We start from the raw sequence: 24,151 nt of genomic DNA, 5'->3' as shown, positions 1-24,151 counted from the left end.
TCTTGAAGACTCTTCAAGGACCGCCATTTGAACCACTGGGCTCAGTGGATTTGAAATGGCTAACCATTAAGACTGTATTCCTTCTGGCTATTGCTTCAGCCAGAAGGGTTTCGGAATTGGGAGCTCTCTCATGTAGACCTCCATTTCTAATTTTTCATAGAAACAGGGCTGTGCTGTGCACTCGTCCTGGGTTTATTCCAAAGGTGGTATCTAGTTTCCATATCAACGAGGAAATTATTGTACCATCGTTTACTTCACCGCACCTTTCGGTTGGTGAGGCCACCTTTGATGTGGTGCGGGCCTTGAAAATCTATGTGGACCGCACTTCTGCTTTTAGGAAGTCGGACTTTTTGTTTGTCCTTTATGGCTTTCATAAGAGAGGTTGGCCAGCCACTAAACACTAGGTCTGTGGGTCCTTCGTGGGCGGCTCGACGTGGCGTCTCAGCGGTTAAGCTTTGCAAGGCAGCCACGTGGTCATCTGTCCATACTTTCGTACTGTATTATGCTTTTGATACCTACGCCTCCTCAGGATGCTTCCTTCGGGCGGCGGATTCTCCTCTCAGCACAGGAGCGTCCCCACCCTTAAAGGATACTGCTTTGGGACATCCCCAAGGTATCCTGTGGATACCCTATGGACCCTGATGTAGAAAGTATGAGATATGGTAAGAACTTACCTTTGTTATCTCTATTTCTACGAAGTCCATAGGGTTCCACAGGACTCCCACCCTGTCGCACCTGTACTGCAGATGGGCTTTGCTCTGGTCACCGTTTTTTCTGTCTCCCTCTGGTGAGAATGTGATTTCTTGTGTGTTCCAGATCTTTTTTCTCTCTCTTCCTTCTCCTCCGGCCTATGGCTTGGTACGTAACTGAGATGCCTTGGCTCGGGGGCGGGGTATAGGAGGGGGACCCTAGTGTATCCTGGGAGGCTGAAAACTTAACTCTATGGTGCCCGATGCCTGACGTCATCACCTATACCCTAAGGTATCCTGTGGAACCCTATGGACTTCGTAGAAATAGAGATAACAAGGGTAAGTTCTTATCATATCTCATATTATTTTGCACAACTTATCACCTATTCAGAGATGATGAAAAGTAATTTGCAATCATTCCTATACAGTTTTCAAACGTGAAAACCGTAGCTAATAGAATTTCACAATAACCATTTTTCCCGAAAAGTTCTCAAATTAAAACTTATCAGGGAAAAAGCCGTCACCGTGGCTAATTGGATATGGCCCATAATTTGAACAATTTATTTATTTATTTTTTTACTGCACGTTTATTTGCGTACCTTATTTTATTATCCTTTAATGCAAGCCAATGAAATAAAATACTATAACTTAAAATTACTGTTTATTTTTGCAGCATAAATTTTTTTATAATTGATGCTAGTACACCAGATCCTACCCTTATAAATTTACCATTATCCCCATATGGACCTATTGTTACAGTGGGAGACATAGATAAAAGGAATCGATACCTCCTTTCTTCTGAAGTTTTATTGCTATTTAATAACTCTATGGGAATACCACAGGTTGTGATTTTACCACCAATAGCTCCTTTGATTGTGTTATAATCCCAGAATGGGCATTACTTAATTTTTCATTAATATACAATCCTTTTTTGTATATTTTGTCTATTGGAAATATAGGCACACATGGTGACCATGGTAGATTTATAAGGGTAGTACACTTATCCGTATACCCTGGTATAATTGGAGGACAGTTCCCTGGCCACAGTATACCAGCTTTTACATATGTTATTTGCATATGTTAAGGTAGTTGTAATATACCACTTTATATAAAAATTGCATTTTAAACTACTTTTCTTACACATTAAATACTTAGAGTGGCCCTAAAAGGAGTCCTCTTCCTTCTTACTCAGGGCCTGATTCAGCCAGGATCGCTACTTTGCTAATGCGCACACAACACAGTTGCTAATATCAGTGGTGATATGCAGATGCATTGCGATCACAGCCTCACATAAGGACGCCCACTTCCCCTTGCACACATATGTAATATATAGCAGAATAGCAAAATCATCGGTACAGTCGAGTACCCATCGGACCCATACACACAGTTGCACAAGTCCTGACCTTACTCAGAAATTGCTAACAGCCACGCACGCCATCAATCCTCACACTGCGTATGGCTACGCAATTGATAATTTGTGCACGCCCATGCAACGGCGTTCGCACGATGTCACCACCCACAAACGGCACTTTCTGTCAATCACTCTATGGGTCTGCATAGCCTCTGTGATCGCAGTTCCGATTTCAGCGTCTGGATCGCGCACTGTAATGCATGCGCAGTGCGAATTAATCGTCCGATTGCGTGCGCTTTAGCAACTGCGATCCTTGTTGAATCAGGCCCTCAGTTATTTGTGAAACTATCACTGACTCCAGGGAGCGCCACCAACCCATAGATTATTGGATTTTTGTCTGACCTCTATATTCTCACATCATCTGTTTGCCCACTGGAAGCTTAAAGAAATATATAACTGTATGTTCTTGTAAAAGTTATGAAAAAAATACTATTTCAGTGAACAGGAGCATGGAATTGTCTTTGAAAACAGTTATTTTAATTTTTTCTTTTTTTTTTTTTTCTTAGGTTTAAGTAAATCAAGCCAGTATGATGCTTTGAATAGAAATCCATTATTCTGTGGCGCTGATAACACAAGCCTTTGGGAACTTAAGAAGGTAAGCAAACTTGTATTTGTGTGTAGTATAGATAATGGTACTTTTTAATCATTTATTTAGTGTAGAAGTATGTATGCTGACTTATTTACATTACTGTCTTTATTCTAACACAGCTATCTGAACACTTTCATCCATCTGTTGCACTATTTGCAAAAACCATCTTGGAGGTAAGATTATTTTAGTAGTTTTAGCTTAAAATATTGTAATTGCTCTTCTAATTGTACAGTACATATTGAATATCATCCTATCATGCAAGGTTGTTGCTAACTTCTGAAAACACCTAAGGCCAATAACTAAACTGGTGAGCTTGGCTTAGGGCTGGCCTTGGGTGTTTTGCTTACATTATATGACATTTCAATATTTTATGTTTGAAGAAGTGCAATACCTGCAGAGACCTCCAAAGGTTTTGGTAGAATATTAATATAAAATGGTGGGTGCTCAGATCAACTTAATAGTCTTTCACAAGTGCATGGAAAGGGAGTGGTTCAATCTAGACTAGGAAAAAATGTTCTCCCAGCACACTGCAAAAGACCAGGAATGAGAGTGTGTGTGGATGCATGATTGCGTGTGTGTGTGTATGGTATATAGCCCTATTATGGTTTGAAACTTGTATAAAGTAGACATTTTTGTTGGAAGTGTCAGGTGCTGCATTTGTACACTTACTGAGGCTGATGCAGAGTTGGTACCTGAGTAAGAACACTAATGTTGCTTACCTGTTAAGTCTCTTTCTTCGACTCCATAGGAGGCACAGTGATGACTCTGGGGTATAACCTGTAGAGGAGAGTATGGGCACGAAATAGTTAATGAAAATTACCCACAAGCCCAGGCTCCTCTCTATACCCCAGCCACAGGCCATCAGTTTAGTTGGCAAGCCCACGGCAAGAGTGAGGCAGTAGAGAAGGAGAAGGAAGTCCGGCATACACACAGAACCATACAAACCATGGAAAGTATAGCCGGACAGGTCACTAGGGAAACACACCCCGGCAGTCAGGTGCGTCAGGGCGGGCACTCTGTGCTCCCTATGGAGTCGAAGAAAGATTTAACAGGTAAGCAACATAAGTCTCCTTTTCATCTTCCTCCACTAGGGGGCACAGGCATGACACTGGGACGTCCTGAGCTGCAGTGAGCACAGAACGCCTGAAGGGTGCAAAGGTATTGAAGGCATAAAACCAGATAAATGTATGAGCAGACGACCATGTGGCATCCTTACAGAGCTGTTCTGCAGAAGCCACACAGTGTGCTGCCCCAGAAGTCCCCACTAACCGTGTGGAATGGGCCATCGCCACGGCAGGGGTGAATTGTGAAAGCTGAGCCAGCAGGCCAAGGTCTGTTTAGTATCTGGCCAGCCACTCTTATGCACATCATGTTAGATGTACTTCGAATTCGATTTGCGAATCTCCCTGGCCCTCGCCTTTACCACATCCAAGGAAGCCTCTGGCTAAGAAGGATACGCAGTCTGGAAAGCAGGTACCACAATCTCTTAATTTATGTGGAAGTGGCACACCACCTTGGGAAGGTAGCCCAGCGCTGTCTGAATGGAAAATAAGGAACGGGGAGTGACAAGATAGGGTGCTCAATTCTGACAGTCTCCGGGCTGACGCAGTGGCTGGCAGCAAAATTTTTCCATGTAAGCCAGCGCAAATCCACCATCTGTAATGGTTCAAAGGGAGCCGGGTGGAGAACTCTGAGAACCAAAGACAGGTCCCAGGGAGCCACAGGAGACCCGAACGGGGGCTGAATGTGGAGAACTCCCTGAAAAAAGGTTTGTACGTCCGGGAGCAGACCTACTTGCCTTTGAAAGAGAACAGACAACGCTGAAACATGGACTTACAAGGACGAAAGCCAGAGGCCCAAATCCAGACCTGTCTGCAGAAAGGAAAGTGTACGGGGAAAGGCAGGAAAGATCTGGGATTAAGACCCTAGTTGTCCACCAAGAAAAATAGGTATGCCAAGCCCGGTGATGGATACATACTGAAAAAGGCTTCCTAGCCTACAGCATGGTTTGAATGACCCTCCTGGAGAATCCTTATGCTCTTAGGACGGATGTCTCAAGAGCCACCCCGTCAAAGCGAGACGGCTCAGAACCGGTTGCAGCAGTGCGTCAATGGAGAGGCCCAGTAGATCTGAGTACCACACGCACCGAGGCCAATCCGGTACCACCAGGATCATAGTGCCTCCCCCCAATTTGAACTTGTGGAGAACCCAAGGAATTGTTGAGGTCGGAGGGAAAATTTAAATCAGAGGGAAGGTCAAAGGAACCGCTAGGGCATCTACCAGGAGAGCTGCTGGATTCCTGGTGCAGAAGCATTATTTCTGTAGCTGATGATTGAAATGAAATGCCATCATGTTGATGTCCGGCAGGCCCCCTAGTGGACTAAGAGTTGGAAGGCATCTGATTGAAGCGCCCACTTGCCTGCCTGAACGTCCTGACGACTGAGGGAGTCCGCTACCAAATTCCGAACTTCCGGGATGAAGACTGCGAACAGTGCTCGAACATGATGCTCCGCAAAACAAAGAATTCAGCTGACTTCCTGCATGGCTCCCCTGACTGTGGGTGCCGCCCTGGTGGCTTATGTAGGCCACTGCGGTTGCATTGTCAGACTACCTTCACCGGACTTCCCTGAAGTAGGTGCTGTGCCTGACACAGAGCCCTGTAGATTGCACGTAGTTCCAGGATGTTGATGGAAGCTGGCTCTCCTGTAGCATCCAACTGCCCTGAAAGGTTAGGTGACAGGTTACCGCCCCCATCAGTTGTAAGAACGACCCAGTTCTGGATCTAAAAGGGGCATCCCTTGTACAGATGTGAGCGCTGGAGCCACCACAGTAGGAAGAGACGTAACTCCTGGGGAAGAACCAGAGTCTGTGCCATGAGGTTTGGGCCAGACTTGATCCATCGCTTTAGAATGACCCTTTTGAAGAGGCCGGGAGTGGGACCTACTCCACCAATGTGAACGTTGAGACTGAAGACCCCAGAATCTGCATGCAAAAGTGTATGGCCACCCAACGCTGGCCTAGAAAGGTGCGGATTCTGGCTTGCAAGGTCACGATCTTGTCTGGAGGGAGGAAGACTCTATGAGCTTTGGAATCCAACAAGGCTCCCAGGTGGAGCAATCTCCTGGGGCGTGATAGCGTCGATTTCCTCCAATTGCGTATCCATCCGTGGGACTGTAGATGCTCCACTGTTAGATGAATGTGATCTGTGATAATTGTCGGAGATTGGGCCAAAAGAAGTCATCGTCCAGGTACAGTAAAAATTCTGATGCCCTTGCGGTGAAGATGTTCTGCCATTACCGCCATGAACTCCGTGAACATACGAGGGGCCGAGGACAGACCAAAGGGTAACGTCTGAAACTGATAATGGCTGGTTTGAATTGCAAACCTGAGAAAGTGTTGGTAATTGGCTCGCATAGGGATATGCAAATAGGCATCTTGGGTATCCAACGATGCCATAAAATCCCTCGGATCCAATGATGGACTGAAGCGACGCCATGTGGAATTTGGCAATTCAGAGGAATTTGTTCAGGTGTTTCAAACTACAGATGGGTCGAAAAGAGCCATTCGGCTTCTGAACCAGAAACAGATTGGCATAAAAGCCTAACCCTCTCTGGGACGGGGGAACAGGGATTTCTGCTCCTGAGGCCATGAGTGAGCGAATAGACTCCTCAAGAGCTTCTGCATTATCTGGCTGTGTAGGGAGGCCGGTAGAAAAGAACCGGGCAGGCGGACGCTGTTGAAAGTGAGAGCGTAGCCCCGAGACATGACGTCTCTGACTCAAGCGTCTGTCATTGTCTGCATCGACACTGCCGAAAAACTAATAAGCCGGCCTCTCACTCCAAGGTCCCCCGGGAGGAGGCCTGCCCCATCATGCGGCAGGCTTGTCCCCTGGCTTGGTAGCTGGACGTCTAGTGGATCAGTGTTGCTTCCCTCTGAGTTTGGAGCTTTTAGGGGCCGAACCCTGGCTTCTGGGAAATGGTTGACCTCTGGCTTTGCCCTGCGGACGAAAGGAATGAGAGACTGAAGTCCTAGGTCTCGGAGTGGCGACTGACAGTAAGAAAGCAGATTTAGATGCTGCTAATGTGGTCACATCTTGTCCAATTCCGGACTGAACGTAATGTCACCTGAAAAGGAAAGGGCTTCTAGGGCCTGTTTGGATTCCGTGTCTGCCTTCCAGGTGTGCAGCTAGAGTGCTTTTCTGGCTGCAATTGCTGAAGCCGAAATTCCTGAATCTGTGGCTGCTTCGGAGAGATAAGCAGCCAGCTCTCTAACATGCACAAACAAGTAGACCAGTTCACCTCTGTGCGTGCCAGAGGTAAACTCTTCCTCCAAAGTGTCTGCCCAGCGGCCGACACCTTTAGCCACCTAAGCTGATGCAAGGTCTAGATTGGCCAGAGCACCTGCATTAACATAGATTGACTTTAATAAGACTACCTAATAAGACTAGTAATGTGGATATCCACTGGGGGAGGAGACACCCACTTTGCCCTATCTGCTGCTGGGTGAGGGTAAAAGGTAGCAATATGCTTGGAAACCTGAAAGCGCCTACTAGGTCCGCCAGGAGGTCGTCTAGCTTGTGCTGAAGACTGCAACGGTCGTCTTCTGCCTCTTAAAAAGAGGTGCCTTGGATCTTGACAGTAGCTCCAAGTCCTCCACTAGTAGAATGGATATTACTGCTTTACTGATAAGAGCCTCTACATCTACTGGGGATATAGCCTCCTCTGAAGACACCTCTGAATCCGAACCTCCGCCTGATAACGGAGTAGAGCAGGCCTACGTTTAGGAGCCCTATCCTTATCTAGCATCTGTTGAAAGGAAGTGGACACCTGAGCCAACCCCTGGACTGACTGTGCAAAAGTCTGCATCCAGGGTTGCTCCGCCACGGGAAGCTGTGGCACAGGGACAGGTAGCACTGGAACTGTCATGCAGTCTACAAACTATGATATTACCTGAGTTAGGCTGGATGCCCAAGCCGGTTCTTGGCTGGAACATACATACATACAGCCCCACAGCCTCTTACAGTAGGTGTTCCTCAAGGTTCTGTTCTTGTACCTCTCCTATTCTCCCTCTATACTTCCTCTCTAGGTGAACTCCTCAGCTCTTTTGACCTCCATTATCATCTCTATGCTGATGGTACTCAAATCTACCTTTACTCCCCTGATCTCTCCCCCTCTCTTCTGACTCGTATCTCTAACTATCTCTCTGCTATCTCTCCCCGGATGTCCCAGCGATTTCTTAAACTTAATATGTCTAAGACAGAGCTGATAGTCTTTCCACCCTCCCACATAACCTCACTTCCCACTATTTCTTTATCAATTGATGGAATAACTGTCTCATCTAGTCCCAAGGTGCGCTGTCTTGGAGTTATCCTGGGCTCATCCCAAACCACATATCCAGAACCTCTTACAGTCCTGTCGTTTCCATCTCAAAAATATTTCTAAGATCAGACCCTATCTCACCCAGGATGCTGCAAAAACCCTCATATACTCACTGGTCATCTCCAGATTGGACTACTGTAACCTCCTCCTATCTGGCCTCTCCCAAATCCCATCCCTCTCCTCTCCAGTCTATCCTTAATGCTGCTGCATGGCTTATCTCCTTCTCCAATGCTCTACATCTGCTTCCCCTCTCCTACAAGCCCTCCACTGGCTCCCCTTCCCTTTTAGAACCCAATTTAAGGTTCTCACGCTCGCTTACAAAGCCCCCGCCCAATCTTCCCCCTTATACATCTCTGATCTCCTCTCCCTTCACTCTCTTCCTTCAACTAATGCACGCCGCCTTTCATGCCAGCTGATTACTTCCTCTTACTCCCGCCTCCAAGATTTTGCCCGCACTGCTCCCCACCTCTGGAACTCTCTTCCACTCCCCATCAGACTCTCCACCTCTTTGCAATCATTCAAACGGGCTCTCAAGACCCACTACTTCATCAAAGCCTTCCAGCTATCATTCTAACTCCCTGATGCATGCTCCTTCCTCCAAATCTACCCCATCTGTGTCACCCCTGTTTGTCTTTCCCTCCCTTTTAGAATGTAAGCTCTTACGAGCAGGGCCCTCTACCCTTTTGTGCTTCTCCCTACTTTAGTTTCATCTACTTCTTACTCACCACTAGGGCACCTAACACTTGGTTGCTTATGCTCTATTGCTTATCTGAGTGTTATGGTCGCTAATGTAGCAATATATATTATCCATGTCCTGGTCCTGTATTGTATTGTTCTGTAAGTTTCTTGTCTACAACTTTATGTACTTTGTAAGGCGCTGCGGAACATTTGTGGTGCCATATAAATAAGATGATGATGATGATACACACACATACAGCAGGTACAGAGACACAGGTAAAAGTACACCTATTTGCATACACAGAGACCAACAATGAAGCTCAACTAACCAGCCTAAATAAGCAGGAAGGAGCAGTTAATCTAGCGTAGCTGCTGGAGCAGGCTATGAGAGGGGACTGGAGCCCAGCTTCTCTCTCCAACGCTGAGACAGGCAATGAGGTAAATTGGCCATTCAGCGTTTAGGAGGGGGAGGAGAGAAGGGAGGATCTATCTGGAGCTTACTGGCCGCGGAGGGAAAGCGCGCCCCAGGGTTGGGGGAGGGGCCTAACAGGGAAGCGCCGGTTTTCCCTGTCTGGCATAACCCCAGGGAAAATGGCTGCTGCTGCTAATAAGCAGTCCCCTGCTCCATATTTAATCCCTGGTGCTTAGCGGGAAGAACGGGAGATCGGGATCCCTCATTGTCAGCAGTGCCGGAGGTCTCCTACTCTGGCGTAAACAGCTGCGAACCTGCAGCCACTTAACCTTGTCCTGGTGGGCACCATCTGCAGCTCCGGTATGTTAAAGCTCACGGCTGAAGTCACTGACCCATACGCCAGTGTTGCAGCAATTGGCGGTGGATCTGCAGTGGGGGTGTCGTTGTAAACATAAATAAAATTAACTGCGGGGGAACACCTAAAGCAGCCCCCCTATAAACTGGTGCCAGCTGCTGCCGGCACCAAACTCAAACTGATGGCCTGTGGCTGTGCGCGGGGTATGGAGAGGAGCCTGGCCTTGTGGGTAATTTTCATTAACTATTTGGTGCCCAGGCTCTCCTCTCCAGGCTATACCCCAATGTCATCCCTGTGATCCCAGCTGAAAAATTTGCATGCAAAAATAGCATCTTTCCTGTTATGTGTAGAGAAAGAGATGCATTCTGGTTAGTAGGAGTAGCACATTCAGCTGGTTTACGCCATGCACTTGTTACAGACACTTAGGTTCAACTTGCACCCATGTATTATATTATGTGCAGCTTTCTCTGTTAGGTATTCACTAAACTACCAAAATGTCTCTAATAAAGCAGAAACAACTCCCCGCCTCACAAACGCAAAAAGAATTTCCTTAAACAAAAAGTAGCTGTCCCATTCAGTTCCCTAGTGCTGGTGACCATCATTATCCTATTTACACCTGCCCAAGTTCAGTTGCAAATACTGTTTGGCGTATGTGCTGATTTTCCCTGGTCTACATATGTTTCCAATTGTGCACACTCATCCTCGCTGTACTTGCCTTGTTACACCCATCCTCGAGCAGATAGGTTTCCGAATTATGCATGGGCAAACTGTTTCGGGCATGCACAGTGCACATTCACACAACTAGCCTTGTACTCATCCTACATCAGTCCATAATGTGGAAAAAGCCATGAAAGAATTGTGTATTTCTATCTTAGCTTGTTGTTTTACCTTTGCCATAAAATAAATATTCTCCAGTATGCTATCAAAATAAAGCCCTACCTGAAAAAAAACCCATAAAATTCACATGGGTGGACTAAAAAAAAAAAAAAATTCCCATTTGAATGGACTTTAACATTAAGGGGGGAATCCAATTAAGGACTGTACAGCCGGCTAATTGGCTAATTCAATTAGCCACGAAGTCGGAAATTTATCGTAGGGCGCAGTCTAATCTCGAGGCATGGCCATGCCCCCTTAGGGAAAAAGAGAAAAAAAATAGCGCAGAGAAGGGGGAGGGGTGCTGTGAGCCCTTCAGCCAGGAGCAAATCCAGGGGGGCCACGATCACTGTGAGCGCTCCCCCACCTACCCCCACAGAGGAAAGGAGACTGTTTCTCAGTGGTAGCAGTCTTACCAAGGCAGGTGAAAAACCATGCCCGATAACTAGCCCAGTTATGACAGCCAGGGCCGCGAAAACACACAGCTCAGTGCATTAACGCGGATCCTGTGTGTTTTCGCCACACAAATATTTTTCCATGTGGAAAAACGGGAACCAATTGAGTTGGGCGTTAAAAGAAAAACGCAAAAAACACCAGTTTTTCGCACTCTAAAGAATATCGGGTATAATTGAATTCCCCCATAAATATCAGCCAATGTTTTGAAGAAGTTAAAAATCTCAGCATATCTTGGTGATCTGAAAACCTTTCTTCCACTACAGGGAAACTCTATTCAGTACACTGGTGACCCCCTGCAAGATTTCACACTTATGAGGTTTCTGGACCGCTTTGTGTATCGCAACCCAAAACAACCAAAACTTCAAGGTAATGCTTTGTAAGTGGGGTCAGAAAACTGATTACACTGTACAACAAATTAATACTTTTAATTTGTTTCCTTTCTAAAAATAGTCAAGAAAAACTAAAATGATTTCAGAATGTTTTTACTAGCTCTATTTTTTGAGCTACACTACTTGCACTATACTGTATGTACATTAGTAATATAGTCATAGTGAAAAAGCTATTTTACAATAATCTGATGTTTTCTTGATTGAATTAAAACAACTGTTATTTATTTTCTATCAACCACAAATAAGAACACAAAACGAAACAAACATACAGCATATGAAACAAACATACAGCATACGAAAGTACTATCTAGTATAGTGACCTATTCATGGGGGTGCTTCCTCTTTGCTTGTCGCTTGGACTCCTCTTCTGGGGCATCTCTTGTCACTGTCCAACAGTAGTGATCACATACCCTGATAGCTTTGTTCCATTGCTGAAATGTCTTGGTGGAATCGCTCACTATGCATGTCACTCAGTGCACCACAGTTATCTTTTCTGGGTAATCCCATGAATCGCATATATTTGAATAGGGGAGGGGACAAATAACTCATTTAATTGGGTCATTAGGCCCCGCCCCCTCTGCACGGAATGCAGATTGCTGGTAAGATTCTCTCCATTCTGCCCACTTCACTAGGATTACCCCTACATCATCATAAATGGGCTATATCTCGGAACTCAGAGCTGAGAGTTTTAAATGTCATATTCATTCTTTGCATGCTGAATTCAATTAGAAGTAACTATTTTTACATCGGAAACGTTTTCATTGCTGTGCAGTGTTATGTAAGAAATACCATCTTTGGAATTCCATGTAAATTATTTTTTCAAACTGTGATAACAAGAGACTATTAATACAGTATGTTTATTATAAATAAGCAGGGTATAATAATACAAATGATTATTTGCACAGAGAACAGAGGATATTTAATGCACCAAAAGAAGAAGAAGCTGTACATGAATGAACAGAAATATCCAGGTAGAAATTTTTGCTTTGGTCCCTTTACAAAAGTAATATAATCTGCTAGTTATGATCTGAAACACAGCAATTCAATAACTGCGTCGAAACTCCAGTTTTTGGGGCCTGTTCATCATCCAGACCCATCTGCTCACCCAGATACATTACTATCTAACTCACTGAGGCTATGGTTACTAAACTGTCCAGAGCAATTCAATATTGCTTCAGTGTGGAGACAGTTGTCCTGAAAAGCAGCTGTACTCAAGAACCCTATCACTTTGACTGGTAATTACTAGAGTTAGAAGTTTACACTGATGTGTTTGACCCGGAAGTGTTACTGCGTGTGCATGAACGGACTTTAGACTGGAGGGAGCAAAGATCCAGGGGGATCAGAATGGATAGTTCTTTTCAACCCGGCTCTCTTTCCTAAATAAAGGAACGATGCTTCGGGAATTATCCTCATCTAAAGATGGCGTCCGTTCCCGCAATCAAACTCCACCATATAAGTGTATGGGGATGTCCGGCCACATCGGGACTGTGTTGTGGATAGTTGTGAATTGCGTCAGATTACTATTGTTACTACTTTGTCAGGATACCATTTAAGGGGATTGCTCATTATATTACAGTGGTGCAGGTCACTCTCTTCTGACCTCCACTATTTGTTCTGTAAAGCAGGATATTGGAACTTGTGTGCCGGTCATCAGCAGGAATGTGGATTGAAAGATCTACAGTAAAAAGTCTAGACCTTCTTACATGTCGACCTTTTGTCCCTGTCTATTGACTGTCTAACATCTGGTGTCTGTCTAGACATTGTCTACCTTTTTACTGTAGATCTTTAGACCAGAACCCATCTGCAGTGATAAATGTGTCTCAGGAGAACACAGATACGGTGGCTCGGAATGAAAGCCAGCTCATTGGTAGTGTGCCTACAGAAAAAAAAAAATAGTGTATATTAAAACTTTCAGTGGTCTTTTTACCCTCTTTCAAGTATTGATTTTGTTTGACTATCAGTAGCATAAATAGTTTGTATAAAGCTTATTTACTAGTGTTAATATTTCACTGCATTAACATTGTGAATTCTAGCCCATTATTAACATAACGACATCCCTATTTTAAGTCAAAGTTTAAACTATGCTTACTAATTTGTACCTAAACTGACACTTGGGGGCTTATGTAATAGGGTGTGACTTGCAGCCGCTGCAGGAACTCCTGCTAGTCTTTCTGTATTTTTAAAACGGCAATCGTTTTAAAGGCAAAACCAGCTTGGTTTTGCCTTTTAATATGATCGGTCGTAATTGAAAAACTACAGCGATGTGGCAAAATATGATATTTGCACCTTTTAGTTAACAGTGCCACGTTTATTGAAAAAGAAGAAAAGGAAATACCAGTTGATGAAGTATTCTTCCACAGGTAAAATGGACAAAAAATTGTGTATGTATATATGTATGTGCGTGTGTATTTATGTATGTATGTATACTATCCAATAAAGGAAACATTTACCCTAATGCAGCACAAGGAAAAATCATGTAGGATAAATAAAAGAACTAGAAAAGACGGAAAGAGTGTTTGTGAGGCTTGGGATCTTTATTTCAATAGGCAATTTATAGGCTTCAAAATATGTTTGTATGTATACACATACCCATATATTTGTGTGTAAATATATATATATATATATATGTATATATGTGTGTGTGTGTGTGTGTATTATGTGAAAAGCTATATAAGAAAGAAAAGTGAGTAGCGTTAGGTAGATAATGTATTGATTTTTTTTATATAATTGTTACAATATACTCAGTAACGTAGCTAGTTTGTATTATATTGTGATGTAGTTTCTGTTTCACCCACTTTTTAATACATAATTTATCAAATAATAGATACTTCAAAAAAGTGTCTACCGATAAACAGAAGCATAAGCGAAATGAAGATGAAGAGAGTCTAGAAGATGTGGATGATGATGAGTTTGAAGAAATTCTTGGTAAGAGGGTTTTTGTCTTCTTTGTTATTTTTGTTGCAGAACATAACTGATGGTCTTAGTTTTCATGGAAACACAAATTTCTGGAAGGTGTCAAGTCTTGCATGCCTTATGCTGGCCATACAAGCTACAATTATCGGGGCGATCCGCCTGATATCGGCGGAACGCCCCGATAATTGTAGCGTGTGGGGGGGGGGGGGGCGACCCGAGGGTTAAATATTGCTCAGTCAGGCATGCCGGATTGTCCAGCATGCCCGTCCGATGCAATATTTTTCGTTAAACTGTCGGCCGCATCGGGCAGTGTATGCCCAGCCGCGGCCGACAGACAGACATTTCCTGTGTTCCTTCTGTAGGAACAGGGAAATGTCTCCTCCCCCGGGGGCGGAGCGCAGATGTCTGCCGAATACACTGTGAGAGAAATCACAGTGTATGCCGGCGACATCTCCGGCTGGCAGCCGGCCAGATAAAATGTCTGTCGGTCTGACAGACATTTTATCTGGCCGTGTATGCCCAGCATTAGGCATCAGCTGGGAGCTTTAGAATGGTCCATATTGATATTCACTAACATGCGATTTTAATTAATAGAGTGTCTCTCCTAGTAGAGCTTAATGTCATATGCCAGCTACAATGGCTGACTAGAGGCAAACGCATTCCTGAGATTTAGTTGTATAGCCTTGCCCTAGTCTTGCCATGGGCTATGTCCTGGAGTGAGGCAATTGTCACTCTTTTTAGTTCAAGTGAACCTACCTCTATATGTCCTTTAAGTCAATGATCTCAATACCTCATTTGCATTGAGGATGATGGCACCATCACAAATTCTTGGTGTTCTATTAATAAATCTGACAAGAGAATTTTTGATGGCATACACCAAGTTAAAGTGTATTGGGCTACTACAAGTCAGGCGTCACGTTTTGTTAATCAGAAACCTCTCACAAATGTTAATAACCCAATGTCTTAAAAATTCACCCTTAGTGTTAGAGTTGATGCTGTTAATCTATCCTACACCCTTGCTCGGTCAGAAGATTGAAGCCAGAACCCCGTTTAGTTCCTGTACAGGGGAGTGTAGTTTTACATCCAAAGAGAAGCATGGAATCGGGTTTTAATGAATTTTGTGCAAAATTGATAAATTCCCAATATGAGATTCCGTTGCTGATAACTAATGTTGTAAGCCAAGTAGTTAGTACACTTAGAACATGACATCTCTAACTGCATAAAATCCTGATCTTTTCATTGCTTATGCAAATGTTGTTTTTTTTTTTTTTTTTTTTTTTTTCCTTGTATAGATTCGTTTGAAGGAGACAATTACTACAGTGACAAAAAAGATGATATTGATTTTGCTGGGTAAGATGTCCAACACTATCCTAAATGTGCTTAATCCTTTTTTGTATGTTATAGTTGTAACACTGTTTCCAAATCTTCAAGGTATTCTTTCAGAAGAGTATTTCATAGCACATTCTTTCTATATTACTAATAATCCCTTTTATACATTCTCCAGAGGTTTATTAAACAAACCGTGATTGTATGTAGATTGCAGCCATGATAAAGGACTCTTCTAATTCTGCTATAAGGACACACAAGGTTGTATATGACAATGTGTCTTGGGAGTTGGAACTGGGCTATAGTGAACAACATTTAGCTGTCATTGCATTTATCATTTTAATACAATTATGCTGCATAAATTGTTTAATCTTCATTTAAGGAACCTAAAACCAAGTGAAAAATCAACAAAGAAAAAATCACAGGACGATGATTCTGGTTCTGACTGGGACATTGATGCTGAAGATGATGATGAAGAAATATCATTGGGTAGTATGCGTGATGAAGACTTTGAAGATGATGAAACGGGCGGTATTTTTATGGACACTTCAGAAACAACTGCTATAGATCCAGGTAACCTATCTGATGTAGTAGAGGTTTCTGTACAATAATTATTATACCTCATCCTGTGCTACATTCACTATTACTACATGCTAATGTCTTCCTATTAAACTAACAGCAATTGTAAATGAATAACATAAGTTTCAATATTCTAGGATCTGGGACCACCAATTTCTAATATATATAATTATATTTATATTTGATTATAATTAATGGTACACTTTTACACATAGGAGCCCACTGTCCTTAATTTTAGGGTTTTGATTTGCTGCCTGGAGAATGATATACTGGACGGGAAAGGCTTCTCTTTTAAGTAATGACTTCACGTGCATATTCCAGTTCCCTGGAGTATGGTACCTATTTTACCTTGTTCATCATGACATCTGCATCCAGTCTCCACTATACAATTCAGGCACATATACCTGGAAGTAAAGTTTAGGTCCAAAATAACTGGGGGAAGGGGGTGATGAATATCTGTTTTGTCATTCATGGGGGGCATTGGGCACCATGGGTGAAGAGTGGAGCAGAGGAGCTTGGGCACCAACTAGTTAATCTTCTTTTTTACCCAACAGCAGACTTCCTCTCCCCTATATTCTTCCCCTCAGCCAGAGAGACCGTTTTAGTTTGGTCTCTAAGGAGTGGGCATGTTTTTATGGGCTGCTACTGCAGCTTCTGCTTAGTTCATTTAATTTTTTTTAATCTACTGAGCAGGCAGCAGGTCACGGTGATTGAACACCCCGGGCGCTGCTCCCCTGCTACCCCTGTTCCAGTGGCCGGATCACTGGCGACAGGGTCACAGCCGTGGCTGGAATGCCCGGGGCAGGTAAGGCTGCTATCTGCTTGTATAGAGCCGCTTCTTAGTGGATGCTCACTGCCAGTCAGGGAGGCGGCCGGTGGTACTTTCAGTGTATTTTTCCCAAAACACCTACACTTGTTGTTATTATACCAAAGTGTGTAGGGGTAATTCCTGGAACACATTCCTATGTCTTCCAGAGGTCAGGCAGTGAAAGTCCCTAGGGAGGGGTCTCTACGGTGTCTATTTGCGGTTCTGAACCAAGATCACGATGGTTCGTGTGAAACTTTTTGCAGGGACGCAGCGTGGGAGCACTTTGGCTATTTGTCCCCTTCAGGAACAATCATGGGCATCTACCCTGTCGCAGGCTATGTTAAAGTTGGTCCCCGAGCTGCAGACCTCTTGGCCCACTTCTCCTTTGCCTACAACAGCCTTACCAAAACCGGCATGAGTTCAGGGTTTGTCTGTCAGTCCAGGGCCTAGTGCATGTATAACCTCATTACAACAGAGGCTGGATCAACAGTCTATGCCAATTGTCGGCAAAACCCTCTGTTCCTCTCCTTTCAGGCTATGACTCTGACACAGGGGACTCCTCGTATCTGAGGATGATGTGTCTGTGATGTTGTATGTGGACAAATCGTCTGATCCAGAAGACTCGCTGTGCCAGGTGGATGTGGATGCTTTGGTCAAAGCAGTCAAGTCTTGCTCTCAAGGATTCTGACACCACGCCCATGGCAGTCTCCCCCTTTTTATTTGCTTCTGCTAGGGTGGCCAAAGCTCTAGGGTGTTGGGCAAACTCTATTGAAGCAGGCCTTTGTAATGGTACCCACAGATCTAAATTACTATCCAGAGTGGACCTCATTCGTGAGGCCAGGATTTATATGGGGTAAGCGGACATTGACTCTGACCTCCTTTCCTGTAAGGTCTCTGCTTCCGCAGTAGCTGCCAGACGAGAGTACTTGAAGGGCGGACTCGGAATCTATAAATGTTCTGGAAGCCTTACCTTTCTTCGGTAATATCTTGTTCAGGCCCGAACTGGATAAAATTGTGGCTACAGTAGCTGCTTACAAGACCACATTCCTCCCATCAGCGGTGTCTAAGTCACTTTTTTTTTTCTTTTGCTTGCAGGGCAAAGACAGGGGACAGTCCTATTTGAAGGTCACAGGGCCCCTCCTCTAAATTTTCCAAGTCCTGGCCACCCGTACTTCAGCTCCCAAGCTGGCCGACAAGATCTCCTGGGATTTTCCAGCCTGCCTACTACTCTTTGCAGAGTCCTGGCTGTAGACTACTTAAGACGCTAGGGTAAAGAGCGTAGTTTCCCAGGGTTACACTCACTTTCCAGCATCGCCCTCCAAGTCAGTTATTTTCCACAGGTCTTCTGTCAGAACCTGGGAAGGCAGTGGCTTTGAGAAACTCCACCCGGTCTCTATTAGCCTCCCATGTCATCGTCCCAGTTCCTTCTCCTCAAAGAGGAACAGTTTTCCATACCCAACCTATTTATTGTTCAGAAGCTGGACGACTCTTTCTGCCCAATCCTCAACCTGAATTCACTCAACAGAAACCTCTAGGTACCACGATTTCGGATTTAATTTCTTCGCTCTGTCATTCTGGAAATGGAGCCAGGGACTACATGGGTTTCCTTCTATGTTCAAGATGCCTATTTGCACATTCCCATACATCATTATCACCATACATCATTATCACCAGCGTTTTCTCAGCTTTGCGGTATGGGAGGATCACTCACAATTTCGAGCATTGCCATTTGGGCTTACTGCAGCTTCTCGTGTTTTCCAAAGTCATGGTGGTAATGGCAGCAGATCTCAGACAAAAGGGGGTACGTATCTATCCATACCTGGACGACCTCCTTCTCCTGGCACAGTCCTCTGATGTCCTTAAGGACCATCTTCGCCTAACAGTGACCCTCCTTCAATCTCACGGATGGCTGATCACCTGGAAGAAATCCACAATCTCTCCATCTCAGATGCTTCACTTGGGAGCCATGCCGGACTCTAAAGTTCAGAGGGTGTTTCTCCCCAGTGACAAGTTGATCGCACACAAGACAAGGTTTTGACCTTCCTTTGTCATCGCAGGTTGTCCATCCACTCCTGCATGCAAGTCTTAGGCACAATAGTATCCACCTTCAACATGGTGAAATACTCCCAATTTCACTCCAGGCTTCTTCAGTTGGAGCTTCTCTCTAGGTGGACCCGCTTCCATCTTCATCTCTGATCGCAACGGATACTCTTGTCTTGGGAAGTGCGCCACTCCTTGATGTGGTGGGTCCATCTTTCCCACTTAAACAAGGGTCATCCCTTCTGGATCCAGGACTGGGTCCTGCTCACCACCGGTGCAAGTCTTCATGGTTGGGGGGGCAGTAACATGCCATCACACCTTTCAAGGTTGATTGTCGGCTCAGACCGTTTACATTGCTTTATGCCAGGCCAAGTTCTTACTCCATCACAAACCTGTCAAGGTTCAGTCCGACAACATGACCGCTGTTGCATATATAAAGCATCAACGACGGAGCCCGCAGCAAGGGCACCTTGAGAGAGGTAAGCCACGTTCTTCACTAGGCCGAGCGGTTCCTTCCAGACTTTAAGGGCGGTTCACATCCCAAGGGCCCACTATTGGGAAGCGGACTTCCTAAGACACCAGGACGTGCACTCAGGCAAATGGTCTCTTCACCCAAAAGTGTTCCAGATGTTGGGGAGTCGCTGGGGATGTCCGGACATCGAATTGATGACCTCTCGTCACAACAACAAGCTTCTGTACTGCTTGCACCAGGGACCGGGAGTTTTTCTGGTGGATGCCCTAGCAGTCGAATAGACCATGCAGTTCCTCTACATCTTTCCTCCGATCTCTCTGGTCCAGCGGGTTCTCTACAAACTGAAGTTAAAAAGTGGCACGGCAACTCTCGCTCCTGATTAGCCACATCGAGCTTGGTATGCTGACCTTCTCGGCCTGTCCATAGACTCCCCGTGGCATCTCCCTCTCCGGCTGGACCTTCTGTCTCAGGGTTTCCTTGTCTGTGCCCAGACCTTGGCTGGCTTGCTTTGAGGGGGAGCTCTTGAGACATCCATCCGAAGGGAAAAAGGTTTCTCCGCATCGGTCCTTCATACTTTCCAAACATTCCGCAAACTTTTTTCCTCTACCAGGATTTATCACAGAATATGTCAGAATTACTATGATTGGTGTGCAGAACACAGTCTTAATCCCTCTGGTTTTTCGTTTGTCTCAGGTCTTGTCCTTTTAGCAAGTGGGATTGGATTTGGGTCTTCGGCTTTCCTCTTAAGCTTCAGGTATCCGAGCTCTCTGTTCTCTTTCAAAAAACAAAACATAAAAAAAATCCGGATGTCCAAACTTTTCTACTTGGTGTGCTTCACCTTCTACCACGGTTTGTTCCTCCGCCGGCACTGTGTGATTTGGCTTTGACAGCCCTTAAGGCTTCCCCCTTTGAGCCTTTGCTAATGGTGGACCTTTGTTGGAATATGACTGATAACGTATCTATGGTGGATTCCTTTTAAAATTCAATAATCTCGCAAGAACTGAAGTGGGTGTACAACATTGATGCAATTGTAAAGAAAGCGCAGCAGAGGTTGTATTTTTTGCGGGAAAGGGAGCCTGTGCTGCTGGGTAAAAAAAAAAAAAAAAAAAAGATTAACTAGTTGGTGCCCAGGCTCATCTGCTCCACTCTATACCCACGGTTCCCAGTGTCCCCAATGGACAGAGAGAAAGGATTTAACAGGTACGGATAAAAATCCCCTTTTTTTTTTTGTTTTGATTTTTCTTTCTCTATTATGGGTTTGTGAGTCCTTTGTCATAAATCATCATCCCCTAAATAGAAGTTTTAGATCCTCATTTTGTTTATGGTAAAAATGAATATAGGTACTACCTAATCTATGTAAACATTCTTATTTGCAATTTGATGTATTACTGACTTTTTGTAATTAATTTCTTGCAATATGTTATATTCTTCCTGATAAATCATTAAAAAGGAAATGGCATATTAGTGATAAACATGAGCATAATTGTCCCATAAAGAGTTTGCTTCATTTACTACGTTTGTGTTTTCCATTTAATTTCACAGAATGTAAAAAAGGAAAAAAAAGACGGTTAAAACAGGAAGACATGTTTGCTGCTGCTGAGGAGGTATTTATTTGTGACATAGGAAAGATAAGAATCCAAGATCTTGGCTTTCTCATAGGCTTTGCAGGACCATTAAAGTCAAAATACATATTACCTTCTGAAAAAAGATACTAGGCGGGATGCATCAACTCTAAAAATACTGCAAAACCCATATGCATAGAAAGGATCCGGCCTCTGTGGTCTGCCGTCACTGAAGTCCCCATAGAATGCTCTGCGGCTGCAATGTGCCAGTATGCAGCAAGCTCCAGAAACTAAAACTTTCCAGAGCTTGTTCCCGATAAGCAACGCCATCTGTAGATGATTTTGCCTATAGAAACCTATGCACTGTAGGACTCCCGGTCATAAACCCGGAAGTACTCTCAACGCAAAGGACAGATTTTATCGGAAGAGCTGTCCTTTACCTTTCTAATTGCATTTATTCATGCATACGGCTATGCATGCAATAAGTGGCTGGATGTATCACATGCAATATGCCATGCACGATACATCCCGCCTACAATAGTGCTTGGTATGTTTTCATTTGCATCGAGAGAGGTTTTCTTTAGCCAGCTTTTTAATAAAGGTTTTGCAGTATTTAAACATTAAGGAATTTTATTCGTTATTCCGCTACATATTTTACAATACTTCACTAACAGTGCGTGTTAAAATAAATAATTGTCATGTTAACTGGAGACTCCTAAATTTAAGCTATGTTCCTTGTTTTTTTTTCTTTTTTCTACTTTTAAAGTTTGGTGCCATCCTAGATGAGAGTTCTGGCTCTAAATTTGACAACATTGGATTAAATGCTGTATCAAATAAAGAAAACGCAAGTACGCATTATTTTATACCCCTTTTTACTAAATGCCTATAAGATGTTTTCTATGTAATAATCAATCTGATCTTTCCTGTTCTCAGTATTTTAATATGGTGTTTCTATTTAGCTTGTATGTATATGTATCTACCATAGAAGCTCTGCAATCGTTATATACATCATGAACACTGCAAGTTGTGTTCTTTATAGTCTATAAACAGGGAATGTTTGTTTCAATTGCTGTAACATTTTTTATGCTGACCAACTGTGCCAAACTCTTCCCCATCTGGTCAGTCCTACTCAGATTTGTAAGATTGGCAATTTAAAATGTAGTTCAATTAAAAATTACTTAATTGCTATGATCCACAGAGCAGTCAGGTAACATAATAAGAGCAGTGGTACAAAACTGAAAATAGCCTTTTAAAATAAAGATAAGGATCTCTGGAGTATATTTACGCCATGAGACCTCAGTGACTCTAAGTCGTTTTTATTATTATTATTATTATAATATGTCTAATGCTGGCCATACACGCTACAATTATCGTGGCGATCCGCTTGATATCGGCGGATCCCCCCGATAATTGTAGCGTGTGTGCGGGCGACCGAGGGTTAAATATTGCTCGGTCGGGCATGCAGGATTGTCCAGCACGCCCGTCTGATGCGATATTTACCCGGTAACTGTCGGCCGCATCGGGCAGTGTATGCCAGCGCGGCCGACAGACAGACATTTCCTGTGTTCCTTCCTACGGAAGGAACAGGGTAATGTCTCCTCCCCCGGGGGCGGAGCGCGGATGTCGGGCTGATACACTGTAAGATTTCTCTCACAGTGTATGCCGGCGACATCTGCGGCTGGCAGCCGGCCAGATAAAATGTCTGTCGGTCTGACAGACATTTTATCTGGCTGTGTATGCCCAGCATAAGCAACAAAACCTTATATATACAGAATTCTGTGTGTAAGCATTCATAAAAAATATATGCAGTGTGTTAAAATCTTCATTTAATTTGTGCTCCGTTTATATAGATGTAGATAATAGCTCCGGATCGGCACTTAAAAATATGATGTTAAAATGAATTTATAACCATGGCTAGATAATGCTACACTCAAACCCTTCATGATAAATGTGTTACATATCTTCTCAAAGCACCTTACTTCTGCAGTCTACAGTAATGACTTGTTACATTACATAAAGTGTATCATTCATTTATTTGTGTAGTCCTAATACTTGATGTGATCTGTCATACTGAAGCCAGGCCAATTATAATAGTCTAGTAAAGCATGGTATCTTTTAGTAGTAGTAACTTATGCAAATTGTATTTACATGTAGCTTTCATATTAGATATATTTGCTGGTGGGGAAATAAAGCTGACAGCCTAAAGTTTTTTATATTTTTGCAAATAGAAATAGTCTTGAAAGCTTTGATAAGAAGGGTCAGGATGCAGACATTCCCTGTTTGTGCACTTTAGAGTCTTTATTTTACAATTGGCCACAGTATAAAACATTTTTATTTCATTCCCTTACTAGGTATCAAGCAACTCAAGTGGGAAGCTGAGCGGGACAACTGGGTCCATAATAGGGATGCTAGAAACATCATTAAGAATAAAAGAAAGTTCAAGCAAACAAAAATCCACAAAAGGGGCAAAAAGAAATAAATTATTTCATTTATTTTTCTTGTGCCTGGTGTCATTTTTATGTTATCTATTTTTTGCAGATCAAATGATAGCAATCTTTTGTTTAGACATTAGTGTTGTAGTTTACTAGTAAGAATTTGTTGTTGTGGTAACATTTCCACTTTAATTTATGGAAACTCTTCTCTGCAATTTAAAAACTAAATTCCTGGACTATGATTTCAGTGGTTGCCATCTAGACTGGCAGTAATCAGGCTTGGCAGAAGCTCTGTATTGACTTCAGTAGTCTTAACTCCCAGCCTTGCTGTAGATGTAAGATAGGAACTTTGTTCTAGGCTGTCCTAAATACTACTTCTGCTCAAGAACAACTCCGCAGTGCACCGTCATTCAGAAGTCCATGCGTATACAGATGTGTCCTCACTCATCTTTGCTGCAGTCACGCCAAACAGCCCCTCTTAGCGCGCCTGGTCCTGCGAGACTCTGCTAGCACGGACGTCTTTTTTGCCGAAAATGTGTCATCTCCTTGATGTGTGTGGAGAGCAAGAGATTGCCCTGCCTGATCAATCCCACAGAAGAGCTAGCACACATTGCTGAAAAAGTTAATGCTGGCTATGATAGAAAGGTGTCCCAAAACAGTGCATAACAACTCGCTGCTTAGTGGCAGACCAATCAGAGTACCCATGCTGTCCGAAAGCACCTACATTGGGCACATGAGCATCAGAACTGGACCATGGCTCAATGTAAGAAGGTGGCCTGGTCTCATGAA

At 43.7% G+C, this 24,151-nt stretch overlaps 1 protein-coding gene across 2 annotated transcripts in view; it reads left to right on the top strand.

Moving 5' to 3' along the window:
• Window positions 1-23,427, top strand: part of CEBPZ (CCAAT enhancer binding protein zeta) — a 48,530-nt gene extending 25,103 nt beyond the window's left edge. For both annotated transcript variants that reach the window (XM_088472496.1, XM_088472497.1), the window contains 11 exons: window positions 2,607-2,695; window positions 2,809-2,862; window positions 11,105-11,207; window positions 12,136-12,201; window positions 13,524-13,590; window positions 14,055-14,155; window positions 15,436-15,493; window positions 15,852-16,042; window positions 20,911-20,972; window positions 21,697-21,778; window positions 23,282-23,427. In XM_088472496.1, coding sequence (XP_088328622.1) covers window positions 2,607-2,695; window positions 2,809-2,862; window positions 11,105-11,207; window positions 12,136-12,201; window positions 13,524-13,590; window positions 14,055-14,155; window positions 15,436-15,493; window positions 15,852-16,042; window positions 20,911-20,972; window positions 21,697-21,778; window positions 23,282-23,409 — 1,001 coding nt within the window. In that variant the 3' untranslated portion in view covers window positions 23,410-23,427. The remainder of the gene's footprint in view (window positions 1-2,606; window positions 2,696-2,808; window positions 2,863-11,104; window positions 11,208-12,135; window positions 12,202-13,523; window positions 13,591-14,054; window positions 14,156-15,435; window positions 15,494-15,851; window positions 16,043-20,910; window positions 20,973-21,696; window positions 21,779-23,281) is intronic.
• The last annotated feature ends 724 nt before the right edge of the window (window positions 23,428-24,151 follow it).

This window comes from Taudactylus pleione, unplaced genomic scaffold (assembly GCF_031769625.1).
Source record: "Taudactylus pleione unplaced genomic scaffold, aTauple2 ptg000125l, whole genome shotgun sequence".
NCBI lineage: Eukaryota > Metazoa > Chordata > Amphibia > Anura > Myobatrachidae > Taudactylus > Taudactylus pleione.
The sequence above is the reverse complement of the archived record's forward strand: the minus strand, read 5'-3'. Positions and strand labels throughout refer to the sequence as shown.